The following is a 15,546-nucleotide window of genomic DNA, read 5'->3' as shown; positions in this document are numbered from 1 at the left end:
AATCTTTGCTTTAGAGTACCTTACACTACTGGTGTTAAAAAGATCTAATCTGTACAATTTTCATAATGTCTCTGATCTACTGTCATTAAATCTCTAGCCAGTTACTTGATACACTTCGTTCTCTACTCTACGCACTGTGTTATCTCCTTTGTTCAGGTTTCCTTTGCGGAGCCATTTTGTCACACAGCGTTGATCTATTGAAAATAGGCCGAGAACTTCTATGACTAGATCTTCTGATAATGATCTGACACTGCGCTGTTTTATCTCAGATTTTGACGCTTAGGTCACTACGAACGAGCCCCTTAGCCTGGGTACGGAAGGGAAAGTAACGTTCTGACACTGCTGAAGCTATTTAGGAAAAGCTTCGGAAAACCTATAACGGGATAGCCAGATGAATATTTCAAAACTGCTCTTAAAAAAATTTTCCGGCGCCTTGATTTCTGCTACGCCTTACTATGTAGGCTATTTAAATGTGCTGGCAAAAGTACCAAGTTGTTTTAACGACTAGGAGACATATTCCAGCTATCGTTTAATAACCTAAACTTCACTCAAAAATCTTGACTCGTGTTTTGTGGTTTACTCTTTTAAATGAAGTTCTTCAATATTGCAACTATTTCTCTACTTATTCTCACTACTTGAACTGCAATCTATGTGGCAGATAGCTCAGCGAAGCTATTCGAAAGTGTAAAAAAATGGCTCAAATGGCTCTAAGCACTATAGGACTTAACATCTGAGCTCATCAGTCCCCTAGACTTAGAACTACTTAAACCTAACATCACATACATCCATGCCCGAGGCAGGATTCGAACCTGCGACCGTAGCAGCAGCGCGGTTCCGGACTGAAGCGTCTCGAACCGCTCGGTCACAGCGGCTGGCACTATTCGAAAGTTAGTTTGCATCTAGAGTGTATTGTAAGTAGCACGAGCATCAGGAAAGATGGTTCTAGCATTTATACCTAACCTCCCATTTCTCCCTCTCTCTCCCTCCCTCCCTCCCTCCCTCTGTCTCTCTCTCTCTCCTCTCCTGTTTTCACCAGTTTTTCTGTTCCATAATTATTTTAGCAATCTTTCACTTCCCTTATCAGATTTAAGAACCAAATTCCGTTTGTGCCTATGAACACATTTTGGTGACACGTGAGACGAGTGAGTATGTGGGTTCATCCCAGTAACATTTAACTGAAATCGTCCTTCAGCTTTTGTACGAAAATGAGCATGTACAGTCAATGCAATAAGCATGGAAATTTATGTAAAGATTATTTTGCACTTGACCATAGATCTCATGTTCTTGAAATATGTTTTTATGAACTGGCACAATATAGTATGCATATGGTCGAGGTTCACTGAAATGTATTGCATGAGATCCGAAGATGGTGACATAGTTTGCTGAAATCAAAATAATTGGTGCACCAAAGAGGTCTTGCGCTGTTTTGAAGTTTTTACTTCTAATTCCAAAAAGAGTTTCGGCAACTGAAAAATCAAAATATCAGCAAACAAAGAATTAGGAGCTCGTCCGTACAGTGCATCCTTATGCATTGCATTTTTTTTAACCATACGAGTATTAGATAGCCCTTCCAAACAAACCGCGATATGCCACATACCTTGGTTCGCAGTTAATAAAAATCATGAGAATATACTAAACATGACTACCAAAATATGCCAACAAGAGGCTCGTAATGCAAGCATTGGTATAGAACCAGATATGTCCACTTTGGTTGAAAATGCCATTACATGTACAAGAAAGAAATGTGTCCATGTGACCAACTCAGAATAACATAGGGAATGGACTTGTCGATTTTGCCTATATGGGGAAAGAACCAGACACGTCTGTAGCTTGCATTCTATTACACCAAACAGTAGTCAGATTCTGTCATATGAAAGGAGTAGAACATAATGCAGTGTCATCTCTGTGTCCATAATTTACTGACTTCTCGTCCCACCTGAAGAACTGTTCCACTCTAACGTTAAGGATGCTGATCATGAAGTGTTCACTGTTTCAAAGCAGAGATTCTTTGAATACTCCACCGAATACAAGCTTGCAGTTCGCCGCAGGGCGTCTTTATCGTAACTTATCAATAATAATTTCGTCATTCAGAAACTCTCGATTATATTAATTTTTCCTGGGGAAAACCTTTTTCAAGTTGTTCTGCCACTTCAATATGAGAAACGTAAAGAGGTTACGAAGCTTGGTAAGAAGTGTATGCCATCCTCAGACATGGAATTTTAGAAGTTAGCGTGTGATATAGCTTTGACGAGTGCTATATCCAGTTCATCACAAGGAGTAGTACAATGAACTTCTTATTAACCTTACACGGCTATGAGGGTATTATGGTATTCTAGTGTAAAAAATTCGTAAAACGAAGTTGTTCGGTTCAAGAACGAGACAAGACCATTTTTTTTAAAGGTTCAGTAAATATCATAATAAATCTTTCGCTTGGTTACGTAATACGCAGTTACGGGGTACTGGTGGCCTAAAGAAAGGTTTTGAAAAAGCAAGACCGATTAAAATTTTTTTTCCAATTTATGTAGAGTTTTTCGTATTTTATTCGAAATTACGCAAATCTGACGTACATAGTTATTACACCAATGCCTTTAGTATTCTCACGATACCCGATGGTTACTTGACAAAGTAGGTGACACCGCGCACCAACAATGTGAAACTCCGTAATTAGCGCATTAGCCACCTTTCTTTTTGTGAAAAGTCTTAGTGCAAACGCTTAGGATCTTTTTTATCATTGTAAACTAATTTTAAGGAATACGAGAACGCCGTTAAAGAAGGTAATCATTACAACACAATCCAAATAGCTGTTCGTTATGTGGGTAGATACATGAAGTGAAGAACAGTGGCCTCACAGCAAAATACTCGAGGTGGTGGGTGGTATATGACGTTGTTTTAACGTCTGCATCTCCTTTGTAGTGGTAATTTTCACTGACAGCGAGGTACTGTGCCAAATTTCTCAAAGGAGTCTCTGTCAGACAATCGTGAATTAAATTTTTTCTGTAGTTAGGAACGGTGATGGCGGTATTTGCTGCAAGGTCTTGAGATTAATGCGAGGGCGGTCACTTCAGACGATATCAGCCAACCTCCGACAATGCCATAGAACTGCAGGCGTTACCGGATATCGCCGCAGCCTTACTGTTCTCTGCCCCGAGTACGTGTATGCCGCTGCCATGTAATGCAGGCACTTACTTTCACATTGTGACCTGTAAGAGATTTTAACGTCCAGTCGGATTCATTAGAGGCGGACCACAAACTCCGATATGATCAGAATCGGTCGTGTTCTTTTCTTATTGAAACAGCCAGCCAGCCTAGCATTAGCCTCAATTATCAGGGAAAAGTTCGGAAAGCCATCCTTGGGATGACAGAAGGAAACTGGATATTAAATTCTAAACTTCTCTAATGTGAGTCCAATGTCTTTCATCGAGTTGTGCTTTGTCAAAGAAAGTGCGACTTTTCTCGTACAAGAAATTTTAGTACTTATGATGACTAACATCGACTGATTTCTTTGAGAGCCGAAGCACTGTTTTGCATGCTGACAACAGAGTCGTCTCATGCCATTTTTTCCCCGTGTGCATATTTGACCATTCTGAGATTCAGCAGGTGAAGAAAATTGTAGATTAGGAAACATTAAACGTGATCGCACACATTACAGAGTTTCAATATTGTCCTGACGTAACAATATGCGCATTGTAATTTACAGCAGCGTGAATGAGGTGAGCCATTTGAGTATCGTGTACTTGGGGAGCTTGTACGATCGTTTTAATCGTGGCTGCGACAGAACTGACAATTATTTTTAGGGTTCTCATTTGCGTAAGGATTAAGAAACATCATCTTTAGTTGGGTGGTGTTCTCTCCAGTGTCCGTGATTATATTATGCAAACGACGCCCAGGCCGTGATTAATCATTAATAAGAATAGGACAACTGTATCTGCATGACAATACCACACGTTTGTTTCCCCTTTATGCATATTTCATGAGGCCTTCTCGGTAGGTAAACTTAATATGCGATATAATTTATAATTGTGGAAGCACCAGGTATTACGTCACAGTAATATAAATCCTTTTTATACGTACCTCCGTGATTGGTGTGTGGTATTTGTTTAGAATATGCACCATTCCGCTGGATAAGATTACTTCTTAATGAACACAACTGTAGATTATGAAATAATTGTTCCTGGAGGAATAACTGATTCAGCAGTACTCATCTAACTGGCTTTAGTGTGTGGTACTTAAGTAGTTAGTCTATAGCATCCTATACAGGCTTGTATCCGGTGTTGATACAGTTAACATGTGCCATGTGAATTCATGGAATCGCTACGCTGCTTTGAAATCAGATGGATACCGTACGTACAACAGCTATATAAGTAACGCTTTTACTGGGAATGTCAGAACTTAATGTCATTTGTCTCAGTGGATATTGTGAATTATACACGTAACTGTAGCAAGATGCGGTGTCAAATTGATGGCACACTCTGCTACAGCATGCGACTCCATGTTCGCTGTTGACTTCTACTCATTAGATTCGTTGTCCCCCACCCGCCCCGGCCCCCTTCCCCTTCCGCACTTTGAAATTTTTGTTCTCCAAAGTTTCCCTAAGTCCAAAATATAAAAGTCTGAACGGCTATTGTGAAAGGTCAGTGCAGATGTCGTAACGTGCCCTTATCGAGTTTTCATTCCCTTTGTAATGTCGTCATCGCCGTCAACGAAACATTAAACGCCATTTTTGGGGGGAGGGGGGGGGGAGGAAGGAGACACTCTCTGCGTTGTACATAGGTCTTTAGTATGTACAGGCATGCGCTGCTATATTTGTCGCTTCCGTACGGAAAAATATTTATAATCTTCCGGAGCTGCGGACAAGTATTCGTCCGCCGTGTCGGGCAGAAAATACTCCATGTTTTATCATCGCCGTACTTGTAGTGTTACGTATATTCACCGTCTGCTATCCTTACAACAGTACTATAAGGAAACGCTTATTGCAAGTATTGTCTCGATTTCTTCGTAATTGTTCAATAATATTATTTAATGTGAGATTATGAGCAAAACATAATATTCATCAGTTTCTCTTCCCTTCCTCTCCATCTTCTTCCCTCTCCGTCTTCTTCCCTCTCCGTCTTCTTCCCTCTCCGTCTTCTTCCCTCTCCGTCTTCTTCCCTCTCCGTCTTCTTCCCTCTCCGTCTTCTTCCCTCTCCGTCTTCTTCCCTCTCCGTCTTCTTCCCTCTCCGTCTTCTCCCCTCTCCGTCTTCTCCCCTCTCCGTCTTCTCCCCTCTCCGTCTTCTCCCCTCTCCGTCTTCTCCCCTCTCCGTCTTCTCCCCTCTCCGTCTTCTCCCCTCTCCGTCTTCTCCCCTCTCCGTCTTCTCCCCTCTCCGTCTTCTCCCCTCTCCGTCTTCTCCCCTCTCCGTCTTCTCCCCTCTCCGTCTTCTCCCCTCTCCGTCTTCTCCCCTCTCCGTCTTCTCCCCTCTCCGTCTTCTCCCCTCTCCGTCTTCTCCCCTCTCCGTCTTCTCCCCTCTCCGTCTTCTCCCCTCTCCGTCTTCTCCCCTCTCCGTCTTCTCCCCTCTCCGTCTTCTCCCCTCTCCGTCTTCTCCCCTCTCCGTCTTCTCCCCTCTCCGTCTTCTCCCCTCTCCGTCTTCTCCCCTCTCCGTCTTCTCCCCTCTCCGTCTTCTCCCCTCTCCGTCTTCTCCCCTCTCCGTCTTCTCCCCTCTCCGTCTTCTCCCCTCTCCGTCTTCTCCCCTCTCCGTCTTCTCCCCCCCTCCGTCTTCTCCCCCCCTCCGTCTTCTCCCCCCCTCCGTCTTCTCCCCCCCTCCGTCTTCTCCCCCCCTCCGTCTTCTCCCCCCCTCCGTCTTCTCCCCCCCTCCGTCTTCTCCCCCCCTCCGTCTTGTCCCCCCCTCCGTCTTGTCCCCCCCTCCGTCTTGTCCCCCCCTCCGTCTTGTCCCCCCCTCCGTCTTGTCCCCCCCTCCGTCTTGTCCCCCCCTCCGTCTTGTCCCCCCCTCCGTCTTGTCCCCCCCTCCGTCTTGTCCCCCCCTCCGTCTTGTCCCCCCCTCCGTCTTGTCCCCCCCTCCGTCTTGTCCCCCCCTCCGTCTTGTCCCCCCCTCCGTCTTGTCCCCCCCTCCGTCTTGTCCCCCCCTCCGTCTTGTCCCCCCCTCCGTCTTGTCCCCCCCTCCGTCTTGTCCCCCCCTCCGTCTTGTCCCCCCCTCCGTCTTGTCCCCCCCTCCGTCTTGTCCCCCCCTCCGTCTTGTCCCCCCCTCCGTCTTGTCCCCCCCTCCGTCTTGTCCCCCCCTCCGTCTTGTCCCCCCCTCCGTCTTGTCCCCCCCTCCGTCTTGTCCCCCCCTCCGTCTTGTCCCCCCCTCCGTCTTGTCCCCCCCTCCGTCTTGTCCCCCCCTCCGTCTTGTCCCCCCCTCCGTCTTGTCCCCCCCTCCGTCTTGTCCCCCCCTCCGTCTTGTCCCCCCCTCCGTCTTGTCCCCCCCTCCGTCTTGTCCCCCCCTCCGTCTTGTCCCCCCCTCCGTCTTGTCCCCCCCTCCGTCTTGTCCCCCCCTCCGTCTTGTCCCCCCCTCCGTCTTGTCCCCCCCTCCGTCTTGTCCCCCCCTCCGTCTTGTCCCCCCCTCCGTCTTGTCCCCCCCTCCGTCTTGTCCCCCCCTCCGTCTTGTCCCCCCCTCCGTCTTGTCCCCCCCTCCGTCTTGTCCCCCCCTCCGTCTTGTCCCCCCCTCCGTCTTGTCCCCCCCTCCGTCTTGTCCCCCCCTCCGTCTTGTCCCCCCCTCCGTCTTGTCCCCCCCTCCGTCTTGTCCCCCCCTCCGTCTTGTCCCCCCCTCCGTCTTGTCCCCCCCTCCGTCTTGTCCCCCCCTCCGTCTTGTCCCCCCCTCCGTCTTGTCCCCCCCTCCGTCTTGTCCCCCCCTCCGTCTTGTCCCCCCCTCCGTCTTGTCCCCCCCTCCGTCTTGTCCCCCCCTCCGTCTTGTCCCCCCCTCCGTCTTGTCCCCCCCTCCGTCTTGTCCCCCCCTCCGTCTTGTCCCCCCCTCCGTCTTGTCCCCCCCTCCGTCTTGTCCCCCCCTCCGTCTTGTCCCCCCCTCCGTCTTGTCCCCCCCTCCGTCTTGTCCCCCCCTCCGTCTTGTCCCCCCCTCCGTCTTGTCCCCCCCTCCGTCTTGTCCCCCCCTCCGTCTTGTCCCCCCCTCCGTCTTGTCCCCCCCTCCGTCTTGTCCCCCCCTCCGTCTTGTCCCCCCCTCCGTCTTGTCCCCCCCTCCGTCTTGTCCCCCCCTCCGTCTTGTCCCCCCCTCCGTCTTGTCCCCCCCTCCGTCTTGTCCCCCCCTCCGTCTTGTCCCCCCCTCCGTCTTGTCCCCCCCTCCGTCTTGTCCCCCCCTCCGTCTTGTCCCCCCCTCCGTCTTGTCCCCCCCTCCGTCTTGTCCCCCCCTCCGTCTTGTCCCCCCCTCCGTCTTGTCCCCCCCTCCGTCTTGTCCCCCCCTCCGTCTTGTCCCCCCCTCCGTCTTGTCCCCCCCTCCGTCTTGTCCCCCCCTCCGTCTTGTCCCCCCCTCCGTCTTGTCCCCCCCTCCGTCTTGTCCCCCCCTCCGTCTTGTCCCCCCCTCCGTCTTGTCCCCCCCTCCGTCTTGTCCCCCCCTCCGTCTTGTCCCCCCCTCCGTCTTGTCCCCCCCTCCGTCTTGTCCCCCCCTCCGTCTTGTCCCCCCCTCCGTCTTGTCCCCCCCTCCGTCTTGTCCCCCCCTCCGTCTTGTCCCCCCCTCCGTCTTGTCCCCCCCTCCGTCTTGTCCCCCCCTCCGTCTTGTCCCCCCCTCCGTCTTGTCCCCCCCTCCGTCTTGTCCCCCCCTCCGTCTTGTCCCCCCCTCCGTCTTCTCCCCCCCTCCTCTTCTCCCCCCCTCCTCTTCTCCCTCCTCCTCTTCTCCCTCCTCCTCTTCCTCCTCTCTCCTTCTTGTTCTTCTCGCATAAGAAAAGCGTGTGTAGTGGCAAAAATGTTCGCATCCGTCAACTTTGACACCTCCTGCTCTAGTGGACCTACTTCCAGACTTGAAAGAGGGGCTTTTACGCTCAGTGACATGTTAATTAATCTTTCGTATTATTTTTATAGCGTTTTTGTGTTACTTATTGAATATCACATTCAAACTGTAGCGTTACTGGAAAGTGCACATCTTTGGCAGTCGATCAATATACTTGTTGTTATATAGTGTCCGTTTTCAGCACTTGTGGCTGAACGAGAATGCGAGACGCGTACTGATGCTCCCTTCTGTTGCAGTCAAACAACGACGAGGACGCGAGCGACCCGGAAGAGGAGGGCCCCCTGGGCTCGGCCGACCCGGGGGGAGCCATGCTGCACCTGAACAACGGCGCGGGCGGCGGCGGGGGCGGCGGCGGCGCCGGCGGCCGGCCCTTCTCGGCGTCGCCGCATGACCCGGGCGCCGGCCCCAGCGGCTCCTCGGGGCCCGTGGCCTCTGTGGCCGGCACCGTGTGGGCGCGCGCGCTCGCCCTGCCCGACCGCCAGTCGGCGCTGCAGTCGGAAATAGCGCAGGTCAGCAGCCCGCCCGTCACCCAGTCTTTCGCACCTATCAGGCACTTCGTCGACCACTTCTGGGATGAGCGACCGCCTAGCACTCAGGTAGGACCGGGCTCTCATCGAGAGTCGATGCGTAATTTGGTCTTCTTTACTTATCAACGCGCAGGTTAGTCTGCAAAGTGACAGTCTCCATTTTCAGTCTCTCTCCCTGCACCTCGTCTACAGACTCATCATTTTCACCGCCTATAACACCCGCCCCCCCTATAACACCCGCCCCCTCATTACACAACCGCCACCCCCCACATTCCCACATTACACACCTGCCCCCCCCCCCCCCCATTTACATACCCACCTACAAGTATCAATCCACCTACAAGTATCACACCCACCCCCTCCAGCTACACACCCACCCACCCTCCCACCAGTTACACACCCACCCATAAGTATCACCCCCCCCCCCTCACATACACACACACACACACACACACACACACACACACACACACACACACACACACACACACACAGCTACACACCTGCACCTGTCCACTCAGTTACATACTTTGGTCTCAGTTACATGCTTGGGCCCCCAGCTTCAGTCCACCCCACCCCTCCCCAGTTATATAACTGTCCCCATTTATGTAATTGCCATTAGTTACATAACCACCCCCAGTCACTAAATTTTACATCTCTGCCCCATTTTACATCTCTGCCCCATTTTACATCTCTGCCCCATTTTACATCTCTGCCCCATTTTACATCTCTGCCCCATTTTACATCTCTGCCCCATTTTACATCTCTGCCCCATTTTACATCTCTGTCCCATTTTACATTTCGTGCTTCATCTATTCAATTTTCAGTAACAAGCTTATCGCCCTCAATACACTCTCTGCCCTAACTCTACTCTACACACTTTTCAACTCTTCAATTTTAGTTACTGTCCCTTTCTTTGGTCTTACAGCTGGTATGGTTCCTTTGACACAGCTGTTGAGTTTCCGCCCTCGTAGAACTGAATGAATGTCTCGAGTCCGACGTCGAAAGTGCCTCACCAGTCATCTCTTCCATTATTCTTCTTCCACCACCCCACTATCCACTCTGAATTCCCATGGTCCTCTGATGCTTCACACAACCCTCACACTATTTTTATGCCTTTCCTCCTTGTTCTCCTCTCTGCCTGTCACATACCTTGTCTCACTATTCCCTTACTACGTTATTGTTGAGCACTTCTGTCGATGACCTGCAATCACTGTACCCTATATGACTACCGGTGTTCTCTCCTCTACTTGCTCTCCTCTCCTCTCCTCTCGTCTCCTCTAGTTGCTCTCCTCTTCTCTTCTCTTCTCTTCTCTTGACGTATTCTTTCCTCATCGCAAAATACGCTTTACGCCATAGACACTAAAGAAACTGTGCACTAGTCGACCAGTCACTCTATGGGCTTATATCACTTACGTCGATCGCCACTATTTGCGCCGTAAATCTGCACTTAGAACTTATTTCCAGCGTCCCATGCCACTGCGGCAACCAGAATTGTGGTGAAGCAACTAGTATATGTCACTGTTTTATATTAGCTATGTGCAAATGCCCGGCAATGAAAATTCAATATACGTTCCTCATGCAGAATCATTATGGCGCCATATAACTAACATCATCTGCAAATGTCAAATTGATGTTCTTTCAGCAAGTCGCTTTCGGAAGACTAATAAGAACAAATTACGCTACTCTGTATAAACGTATCAACATTACAGATGTCTCATCTTTTCACCTCTTTGTAAGCCTAAAAATGTTGCCTAAGTACGTCTAAGATCACGGAAATCTCCCACCACATTTGTAGCAGTAATGGGTCATTCAGTGCTCCCATAATCACTGTAAGACAGTATTTAATCGTTTATCCTGCTGTTTCATCGTCACTGTATATGATTGTTAAGATGTTTACAGTTGACGTACAGAGCTTGAGAATTGGTTAGGGCAATGAATATCTCAAGATGGTCACATCTGGTGAACAATTAATACAGCAAGTAATACGCCACATGAGACTGTTACCTGTACATTGCTTCATAATAGTCGCTGTGTCCCCCTAGGGCGATGCTACGTTTCATCACAAACTTTCCGTCATATAAAATAGCTGTCCAAATATTTTCCTTGTTATTTTGCAGAGGCTGTCAGAAATGTTGCTGGGAGGACCATACGCGAAAGCGTTATTGCACGTAAAACATATATATAACGTGACTTATTCGTATAAAGTTGGTACTTTAACATTAAACCGAGAAATGGCAGTGCCGTCTCTAATTTCAGATTCTCACTAATGGCAACTTTGTGTGGATGGGTACTTATAAACACAGGTAAGTGGCAAAAACGTGGTTGACTCTTGTCGTAACGCGTGTAATGTATGTGCCAGGAAAATGCTTTTTGGAGACGATTCGAACAAATCCGAGAGTGATACGGGTAACTAAGACTCAGAAAAAGATCCTGAATATGTGCCTGCACGCAAATATGCTTAAAAATGTGAATAATTATTTAAGCAAGCAAACAATGTTAAATTGTTTCTCCACTATAATTTACGTGAAAGTGTGATAGTAAAAATGTTATCGTTGGTATTGTTTATGTGCTGCAATAAGGCGACAACAAAATTAATTTTATATTCTACTGAAGCATACATTAATTTTTATACTTTATTATTGAATAAATTGATGAGTATCATAATCTGAAGCAATTCAGACCTCGGTCATGAAAGTAATGAGAGTACGAAAATCGTAATAGCACACTCTACAAAATAAGTAAAAAACTGGTATAAAATCATAAAGATTTTATAACTGCTATCATGAAGTCGCAAAATTTAGTACTCGAATACTTTCATGCTTTTAGTTTTTCTGATTTTATCTTATATTTCATATTTGGTGTACATTTATCTGTAGCCTATTGGGCTGCTTTGTTTTATGGCATCATTTGTTTTATTATATTTCTGAATCTTAGTTTCTTCCAATTTTCAAAAGTTTTGTACTTTCATCCTAGGCGCCATCACGTATATTAGTCGAGGTGTATCCGACCACTTTTACTTATTATCTGTGGCCGCTTCTTATAGTCCTACACCAAAGTGAGTTTAAGTTTTACTGACACTAGTGATTTCTATTGGTGTACCGCCCTACTGGCGAGAGCAATATGGTTTTCCTCTTCACTCGAGTTTTAATGCGGCCATGTGTTAGATCGTTTAGATTCCTAATATCCAGGTCATTCGAGGCACTTGTGGCTCTACGCGCTTCACCAGACGGTTCTGACTAATTTAACTTTCTTCCAGTTACTTCATTCGTCTGTGCTCCTTCCTCCCCTTTGCGTCTGCCTTCATACATTTATCCCCAGTTTTTATCCTTTTATACAGCCAGTTTCGCTGCAGCGTATTTTGTTCGACGGTCCTTCCTTACGCTGCTGTCACACTGGCGCTGGTATCGGTGAGTTTTGCCGACGACCAACATCGGCCGAAGGCGTCTGACCTTTACAAACTAGTTCGTCACTACTTGTGGGGTCACAATACAATCGATGTCACTGCCCGCACGTACAGAATTTGGATGACAATCGATGAAATTCAGATTAGTTTGTTTTATTCCGTCATATTTGCAGACACGACGTGAAACGCGGACTGAGAAACTGATACGCTTTGTCGAAGGAGACGTTTGTGGCAATCTGAGGATGATATATATCGGAAACTACGGTGTTTATTGGAGACCACAAGTACGCAAATGTTTTAGGCGTAAATTATAATCTCAATACATAATTTGTTCAAGTGCGAATGATGGTGTAGCTTAGAAAGTTACTATGTCATAGCGATTCTTATTGGGTGGAGGGTGGTAATTGGACTATAGTTGTTTACAAATTATTGCTGCTTACTGGCGTTTTTATGCCGGTAGGGTGGTGTTTATGTTAAATAAAGTTGTTTGCAAATGTGGTGTATATGTGTACAATTTTCAGTGCTGTGGGTGGTCAGATTGTCTTTTTCTAAATTTTGTGTGGCTTTCCACAACTTATGCTGAATGGCAGTCGTTGAAGGTTAGTTATCGTATGTCTGCACAACTTCAAGGTCACTACGAAATATCTCGAGTATGTAACACTCGTTTCTCCCTTCATCTAAAATATTCGTAAAACTTGCCTGGTATTTCCAATAACTCGGGTAAAGTTTTCGGTACTCTACATGTTCTATTCTGGACAGATATACACTATGTGATCAAAAGTATCCGGACAGCTGGCTGAAAAGTTCGTGGCGCCCTGCATCCCTTATGCACCCTTAGTCTTGATGACAGTGTCCACTCTCGCAGGCATACGTTCCATCAGGTGCTGGAAGGTTTCTTGAGGAATCCCATCCCATTCTTCACGGAGTGCTGCATTGAGGAGAGGTATCGCTGTCGGTCGGTGAGGTCTGGCACGAAGCCAATATTCCAAAACATCCCAAAGATGTTCTATAGGATTCAGGTCAAGACTCTGTGCAAGCCAGTCCATTACAGGGATGTTACTGTTATGTAACCACTCCGCCACAGGCCGTGTATTACGAACAGGTGCTCGATTGTATTAAAAGATACAGTCGCCATCCCCGAATTGCTCTTCAATAGTGGGAATCAAGAAGGTGCTTCAAACATCAACGTAGGCCTGAGCTGTGATAGTGCCACGCAAAGCAGAAAAGGGGTGCAAGTCTCCTCCACGAAAAACACGACCACACCATAACTCCACCGCCTCCGCATTTTACTGTTCGCACTACACGCTGGTAGATGACATTCACCGGGAATTCGCCATAATCACACCCTGCAATCGGATCGCCACATTTTGTACCGTGATCAGTCACTCCATGCAACGTTTTTCCACTGTTCAGTCGTCCAATGGTTAACTTTGTTTACTCTCCTTATACCAAGCGAGGCGTCGTTTGTCATTTACCGGCGTGTTGTGTGGCTTATGAGCAGCGCTCGACCAAGAAATCCAAGTTTTCCCACTTCCCGCGTAACTGTCATAGTACTTGCAGTGGATCCTGGTGCAGTATGGAATTCTTGTGTGATGGTCTGAATAAATATCAGCCTATTACGCATTACGACCCTCCTGAACTGTCGCCGGTCTCTGTCAGCCAACGGGTGAGGTCGGCCAGTAAGCTTTTGTGCTGTACGCATCCTCCACGTTTTCACTTCACTATCACATCGGAAACAGTGAACGTAGGAATGTTGGAATGTTTAAAGAGTGTGGAAATCTCGCGTACAGACATATGACACAATTGACACCCAATCACCTGACCACGTTCGAGGTCCGCGAGTTGTGCACAGCGCCCCATTCTTCTCTCACACAATGACTAATGACTACTGAGTTCGCTGATATGGAGTACTTGGCAGTAGGTGTCAGCACAATGCACCTAATGTGAAAAACGCATGTTTCGGGGTGTCCGGATACTTTTGATCACTTAGTGTAGCTCATTTACACGCATTAGTTTTTTTTTTTTTTTTTTTTCATAGCAAAAGCTGTGTTTTAGCACTTGTCTTCAAGCACAGAGGAGTTCTATCCATTATCCATCCTACTCTGGGAAGTTAAAACCTAAACTACTTATACACGGAATAGATTCTGCCCTATCCTAAGCTAACTTCCTTGACTCCACCAAAAACTGACGAATGGGATCGGATCCGTTGTGACCAATGTGTCAGCGTATGTTGTTGGGCGACGTCTGACGACGGCGTCTCACGACCGCTGTCGATGTCACTGTGAACGCAGCCTTAGATGATTTGTTACCATAGTTCTGAGTGTTTGCCCTACAGCCGATGATGTGTAATGCTTTGAGAGTCTCTGGCGAGTGTTAATTTGCTCTTTACATTTTTAACAACAATTTTTAAAAGTTTAGCGTAGCTTAGAGCCACGCCCCTTAACTTGCAATTTCGTGGAATTACATCCTCACTATCTCTTTCTTTCTAGAAAATCTGATGAAACCTTAATCAGGCAAAAAGCTAATTTGTAATAAAAAATCACTTTGCGACTATCAGTGTCCCTTTCTATAGTTAATTTTGTTTGTCGCCGTCCAGGAGTTTAAAAACAGAAATAAATTATATTAAGAAACGCCGCCGAAGGACTGCGCCTTCGTCAGGATCTCCGTCACAAGTCTTCATCCTGTGCTGCCCGGTCCTCTATTTTTGAGATAAGATAAGCAGAACGCGCTGACTGCAGCAGCTTCCACCGTACTGTGGGCGTAACGCAGGTTGTCGCTTTAGCAGGAGCGAAATCCGACGCCGACGCCGCCCCCACCTCCCCCGGCGCCGGTGTCGGGGTCCTCGTCGGGGCCTGCCCCACAGGCGGTGCAGCCGTACCTGCCGCTGTCGTTCTTCCCGCCGCCCGCTAACTTCATACCGCCCATCTCGGCGCCCGCCCCCACCGCCGCCCCCGCATCCGTCTCCTCGTCGGTGGCCACCTCCTCGTCCTTCCAGAACGCCGTAGCGCCTTCCGCCGCCCCCGCCAACGCCGCAGGCGGCGCTCCTGCCACCAACAACAGTCACAACAACCCCTCGTCTGCCTCCTCGCATTCGTCAGAGTCGTCGACGAGTTCCCAGCAGACGTGGAGCTTCGAGGAGCAGTTCAAACAGGTAGGTGGCGCTTTCTTCAGTACACTGGCTGTGAAACTATGATTATTCTGGTATCTTCTGACCTGTGCTCCAATATTTAGGAACCTAGACTTTTTATATTTTGTACATCTTGTGCTTCAAAGGGAGACAAGTGACCTTACCTTCATTCACACGAAATGTATGCTGCTTTCATTCCATGTGACCGTTGTTTGCTGGATAGGGAGAGGAAATCGGAACTTTTTCTTTCGCAAACAGTGCACTACCAATCACACTATACGAGCAAACCTCGCGAAATGAGCCCGCATCTCGTGGTCGTGCGGTACCGTTCTCGCTTCCCACGCCCGGGTTCCCGGGTTCGATTCCCGGCGGGGTCAGGGATTTTCTCTGCCTCGTGATGGCTGGGTGTTGTGTGATGTCCTTAGGTTAGTTAGGTTTAAGTAGTTCCAAGTTGTAGGGGACTGATGACCATAGATGTTAAGTCCCATAGTGCTCAGA

General features: G+C 48.1%; 1 protein-coding gene across 1 annotated transcript in view; it reads left to right on the top strand.

The window, feature by feature from the left end:
* Nucleotides 1-15,546, top strand: part of LOC126273293 (protein dead ringer-like) — a 633,628-nt gene that overhangs the window by 210,063 nt on the left and 408,019 nt on the right. The window contains exons 2-3 of the mRNA XM_049976838.1: nt 8,225-8,584; nt 14,704-15,072. Coding sequence (XP_049832795.1) covers nt 8,225-8,584; nt 14,704-15,072 — 729 coding nt within the window. The remainder of the gene's footprint in view (nt 1-8,224; nt 8,585-14,703; nt 15,073-15,546) is intronic.

Source organism: Schistocerca gregaria, chromosome 5 (genome assembly GCF_023897955.1).
Source record: "Schistocerca gregaria isolate iqSchGreg1 chromosome 5, iqSchGreg1.2, whole genome shotgun sequence".
Lineage (NCBI taxonomy): Eukaryota > Metazoa > Arthropoda > Insecta > Orthoptera > Acrididae > Schistocerca > Schistocerca gregaria.
This window is presented reverse-complemented; position numbering and strand designations above follow the sequence as displayed.